We start from the raw sequence: 19,434 nt of genomic DNA, 5'->3' as shown, positions 1-19,434 counted from the left end.
TATATGTATATATATAAATAAATAAAATGCGTTGACACAAAACAAAAAAAAACTCTAAACAAGAATGCACCTACTAATTCTATAAACTATACAAATTGGATTATATTAATATTAAAAGATGCAACAAATAAAAAGTATATAAAATAAAATAAAAATGATGTTCTACAAGCCCAACAACTGCATTGTCTACAGACATTTGTCTTTGGGTCCCGAACACCTTTGTAGTAATTCTCCTCCTCTAACCATCATTATAATTATTATAATTATTCGTAGTGTACGATAACGAGATGCACCGGCTGTGTTTAGTCACAGTGAAGTTCACAACAGCACGTAGTCCATGTTTGAATCCACTCACACAGAGTTTATCTGAACATGAAGCTCGATTCATAATTCAAAAGAAGAAGGAAATCACAACAGGAAGAAACTAAAAGAGAAAGAAAATGAAGTCGTTCCAAAACCTTTTGATATGTGTTTGTCTTCTATCTCTTGTTTTTATCTGATTCTTTTATTCTTTGACAATATCTCATTTGAACTGCTGGTCTGAGATTTAAATGTTTGATAAAGTAAAAACAAGAGTTATGAGAGACTTTTACACATTTAGTCATTTGCTAGTTTCTTTTTTTATACTTCTATAATATAATACAATGTAATATAATTTAAGAATAAATGTAATGTGATATAATAAAATATCGTACATATAATATCAAAGTCAATATAATGTAATAATACATATAATGTAATACAATCTAATATAAGAGTACATATATTTAAGAGTAAATATAATGTAATATAATAGTAAATATCAGAGTAAATATAATGTAATATAATATATTATAATATAAGAGTAAATATAATATAATAATACATGTAATGTAATGTAATCTAATATAAGAGTAAATATAATTTAAGAGTAAATATAATGTAATATTATAGTACAAATAATGTAATATAATGTAAGAATAAACATAATATAATAATAAATATGTAATAAAATAATATAATAGTAATTATAATGTAATATAATAGTAAATATAAGAGTAAATATAATATTATTGTACAAATAATGTAATATAATATAAGAGTAAACATAAAATAATAATAGATGTAATATAATAGTAAATATAATATAATAATATATATAATGTAATATGATGTAAGAAAAAAACATAATTTGATAATAAATATAATGTAAGAAAAATAATATAATATAATAGTAAATATAATATAATACATAACATTTAATATGATGTAAGAAAAAAACATAATATAATAATAAATATAATGTAATAAAAATAATATAATATAAGAGTAAACATAAAATAATAATAGATATAATATAATAGTAAATATAATATAATACATAAAATGTAATATGATGTAAGAAAAAAACATAATATAATAATAAATATAATGTAATAAAAATAATATAATATAAGAGTAAACATAAAATAATAATAGATATAATATAATAGTAAATATAATATAATACATAAAATTTAATATGATGTAAGAAAAAAACATAATATAATAATAAATATAATGTAATAAAAATAATATAATATAAGAGTAAACATAAAATAATAATAGATATAATATAATACATACAATGTAATATGATGAAAACATAATATAATAATAAATATAATGGGGCGTCCCACCTCGTGAAGTCGATGCGGATGTCGGCCTTCTCGCCTTGGACCTCGGTGAAGGTGAGCGGCGTCACGTCGCTCCAGATTTTCAGCGCCTCCCGAAAGACACGGCGAACCTTTTCCTCGCCTATCTGCCAGGGGAACCGGACGATCCTGCAGGTGACACACACACACACACACACACACACACACACACACACACACACACACACACACACACAGGGTGTTCAGTATCCCAGCAGAGAGGGACCACCGGCCTCGCATGCCTCCCTCTAATCTGATATCTTCAGCAGGGGAGGTGTGCCGTTACCGACGCCCTCCGGCTCGCTAACACAACACGGAGTCACCGACTCCTCCCTTTTCCTTTCTGATTGAACCACCCAGTGTGATGGAGGAGGAGGAAGAAGAAGAAGAAGAAGAAGAAGAAGAAACAGAAGAAGAAGAAGTAACAGAAGACGAAGAAGAAGAAGAAGAAGAAGAAGAAGAAGAAGAAGAAGAAACAGAAGAAGAAGAAGAAGAAGAAGAAACAGAAGACGAAGAAGACGAAGAAGAAGAAGAAGAAGAAGAAGAAACAGAAGAAGAAGAAGAAGAAGAAGAAACAGAAGAAGAAGAAGAAGAAACTTCCTTATCTCGTGGCTCAAATCTGAAAGTTACTGCTGCAGTAAAATGTAATAAATGTTTCAGCTGGGAATAAATCAGTTTTTAATGTGAGAGTAATAGTTTTATTGGCTTTCTGGTGGAGAGTTTGCTGAGACTGTCTGTGCGGTCAATGTGAAGCTACAGGCAGTTAGCTTAGCATAACAAGCAAAAACAGGCTAACGTTCCTCACTGACGTTATATTACGTTTAAAGTTTAAAAATCGCCGTCTTTTTCAGCAACCAGTGAACAGGAAGTGATCTGGACTGGAGGAGTGACGTAGACACGCCTTACGGGGCTCTGGTAGCCACATCGACCTGTCAATCACATTGTAGCTCCGCCCTAAAGCCTGCTAAACGGACCATAATTCTAAATAAACAAAACATAAACTCATGTTTACAATGTTTACAGAGGGAATAAATCAAGAGAGAAGTAGAGCCCATCCTGGCTCCGTACTTAACACAGAAACATGAGATTATTTTAGATTTTCTTATTCTCAGTAAGGAAGCAAATAAGTGAATTTACCAAAATAAAAACTATTCCTTTAACCTCGGGATATAAGATATCATATTTATTTTTTAATAAAGGTATCCTAAACACTTATATAGCCAGTCTTCCCTGGGTATACATGTACAGGTTTTATTGATGGAAAGATATATGGTTAAAGGTATTTTGTGTGTAGCATTAATAACGTTAAAATGTTAAAAACAGCTACTTTGGACCACAATAAAGACCAATACTGTGACCTCTCTGCTAAGAGAAATCTGCTGCACCATTTTATGTCTGGAGGAAGTAAAAATGTATACTGGCTGTCATCAGCTTTTGTCTTTTATCATGCAAAGAGGGTCACAAGGGGACAGGAAGCAGCCAGGTTTTAAAAAATTATCGTAAAAAAAACCTGACACAGAATTATCTTTTTGTTTGATGGTAAATTAAAAGCGTACTTGTGCAAACACTTCTGCAATTGTGCAAACATTTGTGCAGATTGACTTCAGTTTGTGTTGTGCAAAGTCCACACAGGTTGAAATCCTTGAGCTTATCCTTTCAACACAAATACCCTCTAGATTAGAGATGATATATAGTGTTTTGAAGAAGCAAACAAACGCATAACGCAAGCTAACGTGTCACGTTAGCGCTTTGCATTAGCTTGCTGTCATATTACCAATATATCAAACTAATAAGCGTACATTGACTCTGCCTAGGAACCAGTGCAATATAAATACACTGTGCAATTAGATATTATGTCTTTATATAACATATTTCAGTTATTGGGGATTCTTTACTGTTTTTTTCATTACTGTTTTTTATTGCTTATTATAATACTTGTTTTTTTATTTAGTCTCTTGTTTTCACTTTACACTATGCTGCTGTGATCCTGTAAATGTCCCCACTGCGGGACTAAAAAAGGATTATCTTATCTTATCTATCTTATCTTATTGATTCCTTACAACAACGTTAGCTAGTGATTTAGCTACTTGCCAACTTAAATAGTCAAACAGTAACATGCCGGGTGCAGGTGGTCTTTCCTTTGGACATTGTGGATGTAACTGTCAATCTAGTTGCTGAACCTCTTTGTTTGGGGTCTTTTGGGGCTCTTTAATTGATTGTTTCAACAGTCAGACATTTGGACCACTTCCCCAAATCTATATAGCATATTGCTTCAAATCCTGAGCGGGGCAAAATGGCCTTTGTGTTGATTGACGTGTGTTTACTAGTTTTTGGACAGCAATAGAGCTCTATGGCACAGAATAGGCTTTGTATAATAAGAACATATCAATATAAATAGACTTATTCTATCCATTTGAGTTCACCAATGTTTTACAAAGTGCATTTCCATGGGAGAGACTGAAACACAGCGACCAGCTCAAGCTCAAGCCAGTCATGCCAGATCTTGCTTCACGAGATCGAAAACGTCGGCCGATTTTAAATGAAAAGCGAACTCGGGGACTCATTAGCACGGCTTCGCTCTTCCAACGCTCACGTTTAAGTAATTTAGAAGGACGTAGACGCTCAACGGTTTGCCCCGAAAGGTCAAGTGCAGTTTGAGTCGGCGGGTTGTCGCCTGGTGAACCGCTTCTCTTCGTCAGGTGTCACTCAGCCCTTTATTGGGCCGATCCAGCACAATCGTATGAGTCTGCGGTCGGCGCTGCCTCCCCCCGGCTCTGGTTCTCTGGCTTAATGTGGTGTTGAAAGGGAGACACAGACAGGGAGGCAGCCGCCAGCAGAGGATTGCCAGACGCTCGATGGTGCCGAGGCCGCAGATGAAAGAAAGGCAGCACCCATTTGTCAAAATCATAATTTGAAGACTTAATTTTCTAAGAAACTGTACATACGCCCTCCCGTGTTAAATGCGTTTTCTTTGAGTTCATCATTCAATTTTTGTCTGAATATCTGGCATATCCCGGCTGCAACAGTCATCATTTTAGTCCGCCGTGAACTTCAGTAACGCGCTGTCTCGTAAAAACAAAATAATGTCTTAAACCTGCAATAAATCTTTTTTGGGGGTTTTCTTGGGAGCAGCAGGAACACGTTCACAAATCGTTCCATTTTAAATTGGTACGGTTAACTTTTGAGAAAACCATTACCTATTTACACGCAACGGTTCCTACGGTACCTTATGAAAGGTTGTTCATCAGTCCAGCAACAAGTGTGGATTTTCCGCTCATTACATGCATACAGTCTTTTAAAAATAAACTCTACAAAACAAAACTACTTCGTCAGGTTTGATTAAATAATGACGGAAGTGGCGTTACGTAACGTGACAAATAAATCAACGTTGACTTGAACAACGTGTTTGTCGGTCTTTATACTTCCTGGTTAACGATCATGTGGATTACATAGAATTTGCTTTCTGGATACATCGTTTTGGCTCATTTTCTTTTTGTATGTTTAGCTACGAACGCTGTACAATAACTTACGTTACAATGTGCCTTCGCTTTATTGGACACTGTTGGTTAACTATGGATTGGCTACTATTTTATTCTTACATTAATATGTTTTGTATTTTTTGTGTTGGTTTTTTGCCTCCTGCAGTACAATTTTGAATTGAATTACAGAATAGAGTCCTGCCTAAAAAACTTATTATTTGACTTGGCACATGGTAAAATAGGGGGATTCACTGCAATAGGAAATTGCTTGCGATAGGAAACCAATAAATCAACGTCCAATCAGCTCAGGCTTTGCCCGACTATCTCGTGACCATCCTCTGCTTACCAATAATAAAATGTTGGGAATCCTTCAAATCAAAATTATATTGGATCTGTACCTGTAGGTGAGGTCCGTCTTCTCCAGACGACCTCCGTACAGGACGAAGCGTCTCTGGCGGTGTCGCCCCCGATGACGCACCTCCTTGTGGGCCGGGTAGTCCGGGACGCCACAGCGAGGTCGGTTCCACGCGTTGGAGGCGTTGGTCGGCCAACTCGCCTCTTTGACTACGTCCTGAACGTGAGGAAGCTTCCCCCTCTGCTTCAGGTCGGGCAACTTTTCAGAGACCTGGGGGAGAAAAAAAAAGACGATGTTCATTAAATACGTAAATAATTAAGAACATGTTACGCTGGGTCATCCAATCGTCTTTGGTTCTGGTAGAAGAAATGTGTGGAAATAAATGAGAGCTCCATTAAAAAAGAAGAAAAAAAGATAATGGATGAATGTCTAAAATCCTAAAGTCTGGTGGAGCTTACGTTAATAAAACTGTTGAGCTCTATTGAAGCGTTAGCTCATGGAGCTAAAGAGCTAACGGGACAATAAACTCACATAGTTTAACCAACTGGACTTAACGCAACAGTTCATAGCCTGATCGAGGACGTTTTAAACAAGTACAACGATGAGCAATATGGTGAACGGAAGAAAGGCGCGATGAAGTGGAGGAACATTGGAAACAGGGGGAGGAGGAAGAAAACACAAAGGAGGGGTGAAGAAACAAAAGACCTGAGACAGACGAGTATAACAGAGCTGACTGAATGTGAATCATTTTGAACTTTCATAATCAGGCCACAGAGCCACGTTGATTGGCCCGGTTTAAGAGACGGTCGGTCCCAGGATGTCCTTGGTACTACCAGCCCCACCCATTCAACCCCCCCTTCCCCACCAGATCCAGAGGAAATGGCTTTGCTCATTTCCACTGCAGCAAATTACAGAGGAGAGCCTCCTCATCGGACTCGGTCCTCACCCCGCTGATCCAAACCACATCTGCACTACTTCACTTACAGTTGGGTGTTCTCCCCCAAATCACACAATTACGTGCACTTCCTTTTCCGCTGCTACTCAGAACAACCTGTGGGAAAAGACGCTATCAATTTATTGCGTAGAGATGAAACTGATGAAACTTTTGTCGTGAGATTATGTCAATCTGGCCCACAACTTCTAATCCTGCATTTTCTGATATTGTCCTGTTACGGAATACTGCAATATTCAAGAGTCATTGTCGGTTCCCACAAAAAATAAATTCAGAAACATGCAGGTAAAAAGACTTCTGGGTTAAAACCAGGCGGCAACGTCCCGTTCTGCAGAGTTAAGCCGATGCGGAAGTGTCTTAAAGCTGCATCCTCTCTCCTGGTCTGGTTGTATAGAAGTATATGTTTCATGTGTTAAAGCTGCATTCTCTCTACTGACCACCAGGGGGCGACTCTTCTAGTTGTATAGAAGTCTATGCTTCATGTCTTAAAGCTGCATTCTCTCTCCTGACCACCAGGGGGCGACTCCTCTGGTTGTATAGAAGTCTATGCTTCATCTGTTAAAGCTGCATTCTCTCTCCTGACCACCAGGGGGCGACTCCTCTGGTTGTATAGAAGTCTATGCTTCATGTGTTAAAGCTGCATTCTCTCTCCTGACCACCAGGGGGCGACTCCTCTGGTTGTATAGAAGTCTATGCTTCATGTGTTAAAGCTGCATTCTCTCTCCTGACCACCAGGGGGCGACTCCTCTGGTTGTATAGAAGTCTATATAAATGACTCTACTTCTCTTGATTTATTCCCTCAGTAAACATTGTAAACATTAGTTTTTGGTCTCAATCTCTAGTTTCAAGTCTTCTTCAATACAGCGTGATGTTCATTTAGTAAATTATGGTCATTTAGAGTCAAACAGACCATAAAGCAGGGGATGCTTAAGGGCGGGGCTACAAGGTGATTGACAGGTCTGTGGTTTTAACCCAGAAGCTTAGACATTTTTATACCTTCACGTCTCTAATTTTGTGCTTAGTGGGAACCGACAATAACTCCTAAATATTGCATCTGTACAAATACAAGTCTGTTTACCATTTCCTGTCAGGATCGAAAAGTACTGATCTCCGGAAGACTCCAAAAAACCTCCATGTTCATTCACCCATTCATACCGGCCCATCAGGACTAACCAACATTTATACCCATTCATCCAACGCAGGAACAGCCTACGAGACCAATTTGGGGTTTAGCGTCTTGCCCAAGTACACATCGTGGATTGAAGAACTACCCGCTCTTCCACTGAGCCACAGCCACCCAGAGAGAAAAAGTAATCAAACCCCCCCCCCCCCCCAAAAAAAAGTAACAAAATATCAACTGTCAGCATTATTAAACCAAAGGTTCCTCCACCAAAAAGCCCCCAAAAAAGCCGTAATTCAAAATAGATCCATAAGATACAGAATAATAATGGTCACAACGGTGTGTGTTGTGTTTGAACGAGGCTGCCTCGCTCAGCGCCGTCGTTGCAGGTTAAGGGGAACAAAACCCAGCAGGATTCATGGAATGTGCTCCAGACTGCAGAAACCACGGTGACGGATGGGTCCGGATCACAGAGCAAACAGTACACACCTCCCCGAAAAAAACTTTGTTTAAACGAGATGTAAGCTGCTTATTTTGTGGCACAAAGCACTTTACTCACATTTGGAGGAGGGGAGGGGGGGGGGGGGGGCGTTCCTGCTCATGTTCTACAGTTTCTCTTTAATGAGCTAAAGAAGACGCTTCTTTTTTTCTGGAGTGAGATCTGAGGTTCCTCCTGCGCTGTTATCTGCAAACGTGACAACAACAAAATAACTTACGGGGGGGGGGGGGGGGCTATAGGCTCTATCAGGGAAACAGGCCATTGAGTTCATGTCCTCAGTATTGTTTATAGGAAGTTGTGGATTTTTTTTAATGACGTGAGGAGGATATATAGAATATAATATTATATAATAATATAATTAATATAATATATATATTATAGAATCACAGATTAAATAAATGGCTTATTTGTATATTTTTTTGTATCCCCTATCTTTACGTGTTACTATTTTAGAAACATATGACTATGGAATTCAAACCTGCAACTTTTTTTTGAAACTGTTGACACAACGTCTTGAACAAATCCTCCAACCTAAACGACTACACCGCTTGTTTGTCATGTGATTGTTTTCCTCTCTGTGGATTGAGTGAGGGAAAGTGTAGCCTCAAACGCGACTTGTTAAACATACTTCATACTCTGAAGCCACGTTTTGATGAGCGTGGCGGTGCTTTGACAGTTGGTGGTGTTGAGAAACGTAGCAGCAGCAAAAGAGTGAAGACGAAAGCGTATCCAACAATGTTTTGAAGAGGAAGGAAATGCCTTCGACGTGTTTGTCAGACCTCCAGGATGCAAACAACATGCCTGGATGCAAACACAACGGTTGCTTTGCATCAAAACTCCTAAAAGGTACTTTCAACACTAGTGACCTATTGGGCCTTCGCTAAGTCCTCCAATCACAGCGTAGCATCGGCGCCATAGATTCTTATGGTTTAGTAATAGTAATATGTGTTGCCAGGAGAAGTTAGAAAGACATATATACGTTACTAAAACTTTACGTTTCTAGGTTATCTCGATCTCAAGGTGATGTGATGGTTCCCTTTTACACTTTAGCTTCTATCTCTTCTATTACATATATATATATATATATATATATATATATATATATATATATATTTTTAAACTTGTTTTCATCCTGGATATATCCTTCAAACACACATCTCTCTCTGCAATCGCTTTCCATAAGACTTAGATCATCATTCTTCAGGGAAGGCAGTTAGTTACAGTGTTAAGGGTCAGTTGTGGTCAATTGAAACCGACACTGACTGATGGAAGGAAACGGGACATGAACAGCTGTCTCCTGAGTTAAAGTCACATTTTATTGATTTCCCCTCGACCTCACGAAGAGATTTCTGTGGCGCAACGTCTTCAAGTTATTTTGGTTATCCTCTACACGGCCACAAGAAGTCCTGGTCTAACTTGTTTGAAGGCCACCCCACCCGGGGCAATGACCCCTATCAACCCCCCCACCCAACTACGGCCCTCCAAGAACATCCCATTAAATCCAGTGTGACCAGAACTCCTCCTGCTGTTTTTGTGTTGTCGTAAATTAATTAAAACGTATTAGTAAAGTATTAGTAATATCCACTTTTGTGGAGATAGTTCCATCAAAATGATCAATTAATCAAATTATTGTGGTAATAATTGACATTTTGTGGACTTTTCCCGGCTGGTAATCCAGACTTGTTGTTGTCAGGATAATAACTAATTTTAGGTCTTTGAAGACTGATTCTGGGTTTTCGCTGGTGAGGACAACGTCCCGCCCCCAGCTGTGTGTTGGACGGAGGTCACCTGGTCACAAGCCGACCTCCGTCCCCAAAACCAGACAGTTGAGACCAAAGTCGCCTGCCACCTGATCTCAATCTTTGAGGGGAGTGTCGGCTTTCAGGCTCGTAAAACTTTGGCTAATTCTAAGTGGTGGGTGTCATTTCAAAGAGGGAGACGAAAAAGAAACGTGTGGTTAAAGGACTAACCCCCCCGCTAGCCGCCCACCTGTCTGTCAAATGGATTGTTTGACCTGTCCGACCCCACAGCCGAGGAAAACCCTGATTCCCAACAGGTTTCACATCAAAGTTCAAGGTCGACACAAAAGCATTAGCTCTGTCTAGAATAACGTGTCGTTTATTGGGCAGCTTTTATCAATGAATAATACTTTTGAATTTGTTTTATTCATTGATAAAAGCTGCCCAATAAAAGACAAATAAAGTGCCTCATTTACTCAAAAGCAAAGCCTCTTAGCACAAAGCCTATTGGTTAAAAAGGGGAAGAATGGAGTATTTGTTGAGGACTATTTTCAGCGACGGATGAATCAATGTGGAATTAAGTGAAAATAAAGTATTGTGTGTGTTCTTAATGGATCTTTATGGGTGAGAGGAATAATATACAGCAGGCTTCGATTCACACACAATACTTGTTAGTAGATGCATTCATTGTTATTTTTCTATTAACTGCAATCGCTGCCAAAAATGAATAATTTAAGTTCAGGTTCTGCAATATAACCCACGACAAGTTGGCCTATTAGCAGTAAAATGTGAGCTTGACAAGACATAAATTAAAATGATGAACACAATGTATTTTCTAAAATACAGAGGTGGGAAAGAAGTGCTGCCTCCTCTAAGTTGTCTCTAGTGCGAATAACTTATTTATAAGAAACTGAGCTCTGGTAAACACAAGATTTAAAGAGGTGAAACACTTTCACAGCTCGTTCTATTAAATCAACTGAACGACTAGTCAATAAAATCGGTCAGTCCACTAAGAATGTCTTTAATCAAAGGTACCAGAAATCTTTTCTGTCACTTAACACCTAATGGCTTCAAAGGTATCAAACGAAGGGTTTCTCTTGACTCGGTCAAACGGTTTCTTGATTAAACCGGCGTTGAAAACGTCCTGACTGAAGCCCGGTGACCTTGTGGGGGGGGAGGGGGGACTGATGACCTTGTGGAGGGGGGTGATGGCGGTGGGTTTGTTGTCAGACTGGAGACAGTGCTCAGACGCACCGTGTACGGACACGTTTCCCTCTGAATACCGCTGTCAGATCACACATCTTGTCATCGCTGTAACCAGGAGCTAGATATGTCCGTACTTGTAATGAACACCTTCCTCCTCCTCCTCCATCGCCGCCGCCATCACAAACTCACATGTTTCCAGAGTCAAGAAGGCTTTCTTTTTTTTTTCACGATGCCTTCAGGCTCTTCAGGAGTTTCAAGTCTCATCACTGGCTTCTCGCACTCTCAGCAGAAAGTGACAGACTCCTTTTTTCCCCCCCGAGGGTATTTCTTTTCTTCCCGTGGCGTCGTCACAAAGTCTCCCGACAGGATTTCCATTGTCTGCCCTTGAAAATTACACGTGAACACGCGAGCTTGAACACAACACTCCTGCCTCCACCTGCTGAGTCACCGACACGGGATCACCCGCCCCGAGATACAAAGCAAAGTCTGAACTGTTAGCAATTTAAAACCCCTGAAGTTGGACGTTTATTGGCATGAACCGAGGCAGACGGGTTTCTACATATTATCTTTACACCTGGCTTTTGTCTTCCAAAGGAAACGTTACAATCAGAACTCATTCCCGGGACCAATTACGCTTCAGTAGTCAGGGGTATGTTTCAGTAGTCACGGGTATGTTTCAGTAGTCACGGGTATGTTTCAGTAGTCACAGTTATGTTTCAGTAGCCACGGGTATTTTTCAGTAGTCACGGGTATGTTTCAGTAGTCACAGTTATGTTTCAGTAGCCACGGGTATGTTTCAGTAGCCACGGGTATTTTTCAGTAGCCACGGGTATTTTTCAGTAGTCACGGGTATTTTTCAGTAGTCACGGGTATGTTTCAGTAGTCACGGGTATGTTTCAGTAGTCACGGGTATTTTTCAGTAGTCACGGGTATGTTTCAGTAGTCACGGGTATTTTTCAGTAGTCACGGGTATGTTTCAGTAGTCACGGGTATTTTTCAGTAGTCACGGGTATGTTTCAGTAGTCACGGGTATGTTTCAGTAGTCACGGGTATTTTTCAGTAGTCCCGGGTATTTTTCAGTAGTCATGGGTATGTTTCAGTAGTCACAGGTATTTTTCAGTAGTCCCGGGTATTTTTCAGTAGTCACGGGTATGTTTCAGTAGTCACGGGTATTTTTCAGTAGTCACGGGTATTTTTCAGTAGTCACGGGTATTTTTCAGTAGCCACGGGTATTTTTCAGTAGTCACGGGTATGTTTCAGTAGCCACGGGTATTTTTCAGTAGTCACGGGTATGTTTCAGTAGCCACGGGTATTTTTCAGTAGCCACGGGTATTTTTCAGTAGTCACGGGTATGTTTCAGTAGTCACGGGTATTTTTCAGTAGTCACGGGTATGTTTCAGTAGTCACGGGTATGTTTCAGTAGTCACGGGTATGTTTCAGTAGTCACGGGTATGTTTCAGTAGCCACGGGTATTTTTCAGTAGCCACGGGTATTTTTCAGTAGTCACGGGTATGTTTCAGTAGTCACGGGTATGTTTCAGTAGTCACGGGTATTTTTCAGTAGTCACGGGTATGTTTCAGTAGCCACGGGTATTTTTCAGTAGCCACGGGTATTTTTCAGTAGTCACGGGTATGTTTCAGTAGTCACGGGTATTTTTCAGTAGTCACGGGTATGTTTCAGTAGCCACGGGTATTTTTCAGTAGTCACGGGTATGTTTCAGTAGCCACGGGTATTTTTCAGTAGTCACGGGTATTTTTAGGCTCCAGGTCTCTCCAACTCCGTTCCAAATTAGTCGGCACCGAGTTTGAGGAGAGACTGAACGAGTAACAAATGTAAAAAAAAAACATATTATGTAGAAGAAGTAGGCGTTGATGTTGTGATGTCGCCTACTAAACTTTGAGGTTTGTGATGATTAGATCTATTTTTTTATTTAATCAAACGTTTTAATTGTGTTTAAATGTTTTTTTCTGTTAAAAAACAAATCATACAAAGTCCAAAACCAACAATAAATGTATCCTACTTACAAAAAACAAATAATGAATGTATTGTGTAATTTAAAGGGCATCTCCCTCGGCCCATGATGCACCCTTTCACCTAGTTGTACCTTCCTAGATCCTGCTTACAAAAGCAACCCGAAAACCTTCTCAAGCAAAGGCTCAGAGACCAATTTGTTCATCACATACCTGAATGCACGGCATCCACAACAACATGTGTTCTGAATAAAATAAAGTAGGAACTGCAGATTTGAGTGGAAAGTAGCCCCGAAAAGAAAAGGATATTACAAAAAGGTGATCCAGAAATTCCTGCCGATATTCACTTAACATCTCAGACGGATGAGATCTGACATTTACTACATTCGTGGCAAACAAAAACCCAAACAAACCGGTTTATTGATCGTTTCAATGGAGCCGCAGCTTCTCACGAGAATCTGAAGCAGAGAAACAAGAAGCGCCTGATAAAAGTCTGATATCTCTGAACCTGGTCCCAGTGAATCCGGATGATAGGAAGTCATAAGTGAGTGTTTACATGGGCAGACGGATAAGGTTTTGTTTTGGAGGGTGTCTAACTCTAGTAATCCAATATATATCGTCTGAAAATCAGAAACACCCGGCGGTGGAAGGCGATGCAAAGCATCTGCTTCAATCTCTTATCTCTTGCGGATTATTTCATCGTTATCGCTAAGCGAGAGTAGCGGTTACCGGGCAGATTATGCTCTGTTTTTAGGTGTTTTTTTTCTTTTCTTTTAAAGGCTTTTTTGGAGCTTCCGTTGTTATTTGATTTGGTTGAGATGGACGGATAGAGAGTGACAGACTCCAGTCAAAAAGATGAAGTCAGGACATCGTAGGGATTGAACGTTCAGCCCAGTTTAGACAAGATTTATTTTTCGAGTGATTTAAAGAAACATCTGGAGCAACACCTGCTGTGTAAAAGCTGATCCCTGATACTTAAATAACACCCTAGCTCTGCTTGTCTGTCACTTTGGTCCAAACATGAAATATCTCAACATCCATTTTATGGATTGCCGTGACATTTAGTACAGAAATTCATGGTGCTCAGAGGATGAATCCAACTGACTTTGGTGATGCTCTGAATTTTAATCTAGCGCCACCATCAGGTCAAACTGTCTATTTGTCCAGTACTTAATAAACAAATACCTGCATAATGATTGACTGAAATATCTCTGCATCTCTTCTATGGATTGCCATGACATTTAATACAGACATTCGTGGTGCCCAGAGGATGAATCCCACTGACTTTGGTGATGCTCTGACTTTTCATCTAGTGCCACCATCAGGTCGAAACTGTTATTTTGGTGCAGTACTTTCGTTTATGAGCAAATACCTTTAGTAATGACGTTCCCATATTAGCATGTTAGCATGCTGATGGTGAACATAGTCAACGTATCCTCATGCAACGGTTCGTATGATTATTCTACAAAAGCGAGAAACACGTTGTCAATTTATGTTGGAAAAATACTCTCTTTTCAAAAGAGACTTCTGTTTTTAAAGGAAATAAAATACTTAGCTAGGTTGAGGCAATAAAACTAAGATCATCGTTTTGGGTTAAAATAACTACAAAAGTGCCGTTACTGACATACGCAAATTACGTGACAAATAAATCCACGTTGAATTCTCGTGCCACGCCGGAAAACCAACAGCGGTCAACTGACTGAAAGAACGCTCTTTGTTGGTTTCGCGGTTGTAAAATGTTCTTAATCTCACTCTCAGCTCACTCTTGTTGGTTTCTCAATATTTCCTACTCTAGCTTTAAGCCTCAGGATTTGTCTCCTCTCAAATGTCCAAAACCAAATATCAGGGCCCGTCCCAACAGTGTTCGTTCTGCCAGCCCCCCCTTCACTCACCTTGTTAATGAGAGATTTGAGGCTGGGGGCTCCTCGCGCTAGCTAACAAAAGCATGATTAACTTCATGAGGGAGGGGCCTTTTAACTGCCCCCCTCCCACACCTCCTCGTTGTGTCTCATCAGCCACTCACGGCCCGGCGCAGCTGTGACCTAGATCTGTGCTCGCTGGGAACCCGGGCCCGGCTCTGATGTCACCTTTGCTCCCACGGTTTCCCCGACCAATCGCTTTGCCCAAAGACATTGCCATGATGGGCACAAAAAAAACAGGAGAATCCAGGGACTCGGAGGGTTTATTGACAAAAACAGCGAGCTGTTAGCTCCGCCTCTTCACTCCCGAGAGAGAAAACAGGCAATTTGTGAATCCCCTGAATGCCACAGACACCGAGGCCTGTCCGGGCCTGTGTGATCACTCACTCTTTTTTCAACACCAGGGGGGGGGGACGACAAATTGAAGAACCTGCAGATTAGACTTTCCAGCGAGTTGACCAGCAGACATAACAACGCTGTCATCGCAGGTGCAACGGCTCTAAAAAATGTGTTGCTAGAAATTAGTCTTTTCTCCACGAGTGGAAACCTGTTTGCATTGTTTTCAACGAAGACGAGTCGTAACGGCTTCTGATGACTGTGGATTAAATGTGTGGATTCTAATGAATCGACACAAAGGAAGAGTCCGAAAACAGAGATTAGAGGAAAGTCTGAGAAAATAAGAGAATATGTTTTTTTTCTTCTTTTTTATCCTTTTCTCTTCTGTTAATCATTATGTGACCCCGGGGTTAAGAACCAGCCGATTAAAGCAACGCAGAGTCGTACATTCTTGCTGTCACTTGGCTGAAATAAGGAATACTGACAGATTTACAGCTTGACGACTTTCCATGACTTGTACGACGTAAATAATCAGAAAGCAGGTGCCACCTTTCTACATCTTTCCTGAAAGATCTTTAGGCGACCAAAATGGTTAGAATTACCTTTCTTGAACTAAAAACACACTTTGGAAGGATTAAAGTTGTATGACGAAAACACGAAGAACCTTCCAGACCGGATAACACTTTGGTAGAGACCTGTCAATCCCAGTAAGCCCGCCCTCAAGCACACCCTGCTTCATGGTCTGTTTTACTCTAAATGACCATCATTTACTAAATGAACATCACGCTGTATTGAAGAAGACTTGAAACTAGAGATTGAGACCAAAAACTAATGTTTACAATGTTTACTGAGGGAATACATCAAGAGAAGTAGAGTCATTTATATAGACTTCTATACAACCAGAGGAGTCGCCCCCTGGTGGTCAGGAGAGAGAATGCAGCTTTAACACATGAAGCATAGACTTCTATACAACCAGAGGAGTCGCCCCCTGGTGGTCAGGAGAGAGAATGCAGCTTTAACACATGAAGCATAGACTTCTATACAACCAGAGGAGTCGCCCCCTGGTGGTCAGGAGAGAGAATGCAGCTTTAACACATGAAGCATAGACTTCTATACAACCAGAGGAGTCGCCCCCTGGTGGTCAGTAGAGAGAATGCGGCTTTAACACATGAAGCATAGACTTCTATACAACCAGAGGAGTCGCCCCCTGGTGGTCAGGAGAGAGAATGCAGCTTTAACACATGAAGCATAGACTTCTATACAACCAGAGGAGTCGCCCCTGGTGGTCAGGAGAGAGAATGCAGCTTTAACACATGAAGCATAGACTTCTATACAACCAGAGGAGTCGCCCCCTGGTGGTCAGGAGAGAGAATACAGCTTTAACACACGAAGCATAGACTTCTATACAACCAGAGGAGTCGCCCCTGGTGGTCAGGAGAGAGAATGCAGCTTTAACACATGAAGCATACATAGACTTCTATACAACCAGAGGAGTCGCCCCTGGTGGTCAGGAGAGAGAATGCAGCTTTAACACATGAAGCATACATAGACTTCTATACAACCAAAATACAATTGGTTGTTTTCTCCCCCTGAGTTACTTCCAACCTTGTTGTGTTTATTTCTGTGGAAAGCTCTCGACTCTAAACATCTCTGTACAGTCTCCTCAAAATAAAAACCCCACGGAGCATTCCCAGTATAAACCGCCACATTCTTCCGTGGAACTGCTTATCTGTGTGTTTTGATGAATTCCTTGTTTCTGTGTACCTGTAAACAGGACATTCCTGTGGGGGAGAAAAGAAGAAGCATGCACGCTAAACCAGCCTCTTCCGTGTAAATAAAGGTCCGCTGTGAACAAAGGCGGTGTCATAAATATGATGCAGAATTACAACCCAAAGCATTAAAGCAGCAGCATGTGGTGAAGTGTGCAACCACAGCAAAGTGAGGCTGATAAACGAGTGCAAGTCAACATGATTAAGCCACACGAACACGTGACTGCTGAGGCAGCGCGTGCCACAGACGCCATCGTGACGGCTCCATATGGAGGACCCCGTCTTTTATGGTGTTGTTGACAAAATGCCTCTAAGACCTGTTATTACTGCTTCCTGTCCTGCTGACGAGGGGGAACTCAGCAACATTTATGTTTTTTTTGACCTGGCTGTCAAGCGCGCACGCGCACGCACGCACGCAGACGTCAGGATGTGTTTGGCGTGGCTGCTGCTGCATGCTGAGCAGACACTACAAAATAAACAAATAGTGATGATAGTGATTTCTTCAAAGTAATTACAGTGACAGGTCAGCACCTGTGCGCGCGAGTTAAAAATAGCCATTTTCTCAACAACAACATTAAGTGTCGTGCACGCGTGCGCATTTCTCTGCATACATCACTTTGAAGGGAAAAGACTCGCAAGTCTGCACATACAATTGGTGCGCGCGCGTGAATGCGTGCACGTGCGTTTTCGATGCAGAAAAGTGACACTCCATCCTGAAAGAAATGTCTCGCACACTAAGGAGGCCAGTATTTAAGAGTCATGCTGCTTTATATGTCTGCACACGAAATATTGCAAAAGGAGCGTGCGTGCACGTGCGCGCGCATTTCGCTGCAGAAAAGTGGCACTTGAAAGCTTTAAGAAATGCTTCGTACATTAACCTGCACCGTATAATACTTTGCATCAAATTCTGCTTTGAAGTCTGCGATTCTGCAGATTCCTTTAAAATGCATAAGTTCCCACGCTGCAACACTTCAAACGGGACCGACAAAAACCTCCAAACTTCTGCACAAGTTGTTGTTGTTGTTGTTGTTTTTGTTTGCAAAAAGTTTACAAAAACAACCAGCGTGGTCCAACTCACCGGGGCCAGTCCGTGGCCGCCGCCGGACCCCCGCGCGGGGAGGCATTGCAGCGTGAAGACGCAGCAGCACACGAGCAGAGAAGTCCGCATCCTCGGCGCACGTCGGGAGAACCGGTGCACGAGCAGGTCCGGGTGCGTCACGGCGTGCTGCGGGGTCCGCGGCTGCGCTTCTCTTTAAATACACTCCGATTTCTTTGTTCTCCTAAAAACTCAGTTTTTTCCTCCACATACACATTTTTTTTTTTTTTTTTACAGCCCAGGGCTGATGATAGCACCCGCTACCACGTGACTCTTAACCCTTTCTCCGCCGCGCGCACGTCAACTCAAAACAGATGATGATGTCTCTGTTACCCACCTGTGGTTCTCCGAGTTTATGGAAACCAAAGAGCCCAATATGAAGTAATTCTATAAAACACAAAGAAACAGTGTGTAGATATTACAGCATTATAATAACCTGAAAACTAACCACCACAAAACAAGACAAGTCTGTTTAAAATGCTTTTTATGTGCAGGATAGTTTATAATATGTTAAGCAGTGCAGATGTGGGAATTAAAGTGATGTTTCTGTTTTACTGACTTTCACAACTTCCTCACAACCAATGTGACCACAAGCACCAAATAAGGGTTGTTATTCTCCTCTTAAGTTAAAGTTGAGCATGTCCCCAAAAACTGCATTTTTAGATGGTTTTTTTTAAAGATAGTTTATTACCCTATAATTTAAATGTTCTCAACGTGTGGAATACTTAATCCTTAATTTAAAAACACTATATTAGGAGATATTTCGCACTGGACTCTGCACACGCCTAGAGGAGTAAAATGCCAGGCAGAAAATTAAATATGTGAAATAAAAAAGAAAATACTGGAATAAACCATCAGAATATCTGACAATGTAGGATGTAAACACCTCTCAGATACAGCAACTAAAACTCCATAATTCCCAAAATAAATATGGAGGACATGTGTTTGACGTTTTGGTAAAAAAAAAAAGCTTAATACTACCCGCTGATTATTATAATAATTATTACTATGTTGTTATTTGTGTGAAAAGTCCACCAATTTAGCATAATGAACAGTTAAAAATAAATAATTTGAATTGATGCAGTAAACATGTAGTATACTATTTAATATGCCAGTTAAAGATTAAGAATGTCCTAAAACAAAGTATGTCAAATGCAGAATGCCAGAAATACCAGAATGTTGTACTACATGCGGTCACATTCTGCAGGATGTTAACCAGCGTGTTTTTTCTGGCTATTCTGACCCACAATCCTTTGGTGCTGCAGATATAAGCAAGAGAGTCACAGCCCAAGGTGCCATGTTGTGAGGAAGCTTGGTAAGG

At 40.6% G+C, this 19,434-nt stretch overlaps 1 protein-coding gene across 1 annotated transcript in view; it reads right to left on the bottom strand.

Annotated features, from left to right (window-relative positions):
- Positions 1-18,260, bottom strand: part of mmp11a (matrix metallopeptidase 11a) — a 24,539-nt gene extending 6,279 nt beyond the window's left edge. The window contains exons 1-3 of the mRNA XM_034541880.1: positions 18,096-18,260; positions 5,551-5,777; positions 1,659-1,802 (exon numbers count right to left, since the gene is read on the bottom strand). Coding sequence (XP_034397771.1) covers positions 1,659-1,802; positions 5,551-5,777; positions 18,096-18,185 — 461 coding nt within the window. The 5' untranslated portion in view covers positions 18,186-18,260. The remainder of the gene's footprint in view (positions 1-1,658; positions 1,803-5,550; positions 5,778-18,095) is intronic.
- Between the last annotated feature and the right edge of the window lie 1,174 nt (positions 18,261-19,434).

Source organism: Cyclopterus lumpus, chromosome 9, assembly GCF_009769545.1.
Source record: "Cyclopterus lumpus isolate fCycLum1 chromosome 9, fCycLum1.pri, whole genome shotgun sequence".
In the NCBI taxonomy this organism is placed as follows: domain Eukaryota; kingdom Metazoa; phylum Chordata; class Actinopteri; order Perciformes; family Cyclopteridae; genus Cyclopterus; species Cyclopterus lumpus.
The sequence above is the reverse complement of the archived record's forward strand: the minus strand, read 5'-3'. Positions and strand labels throughout refer to the sequence as shown.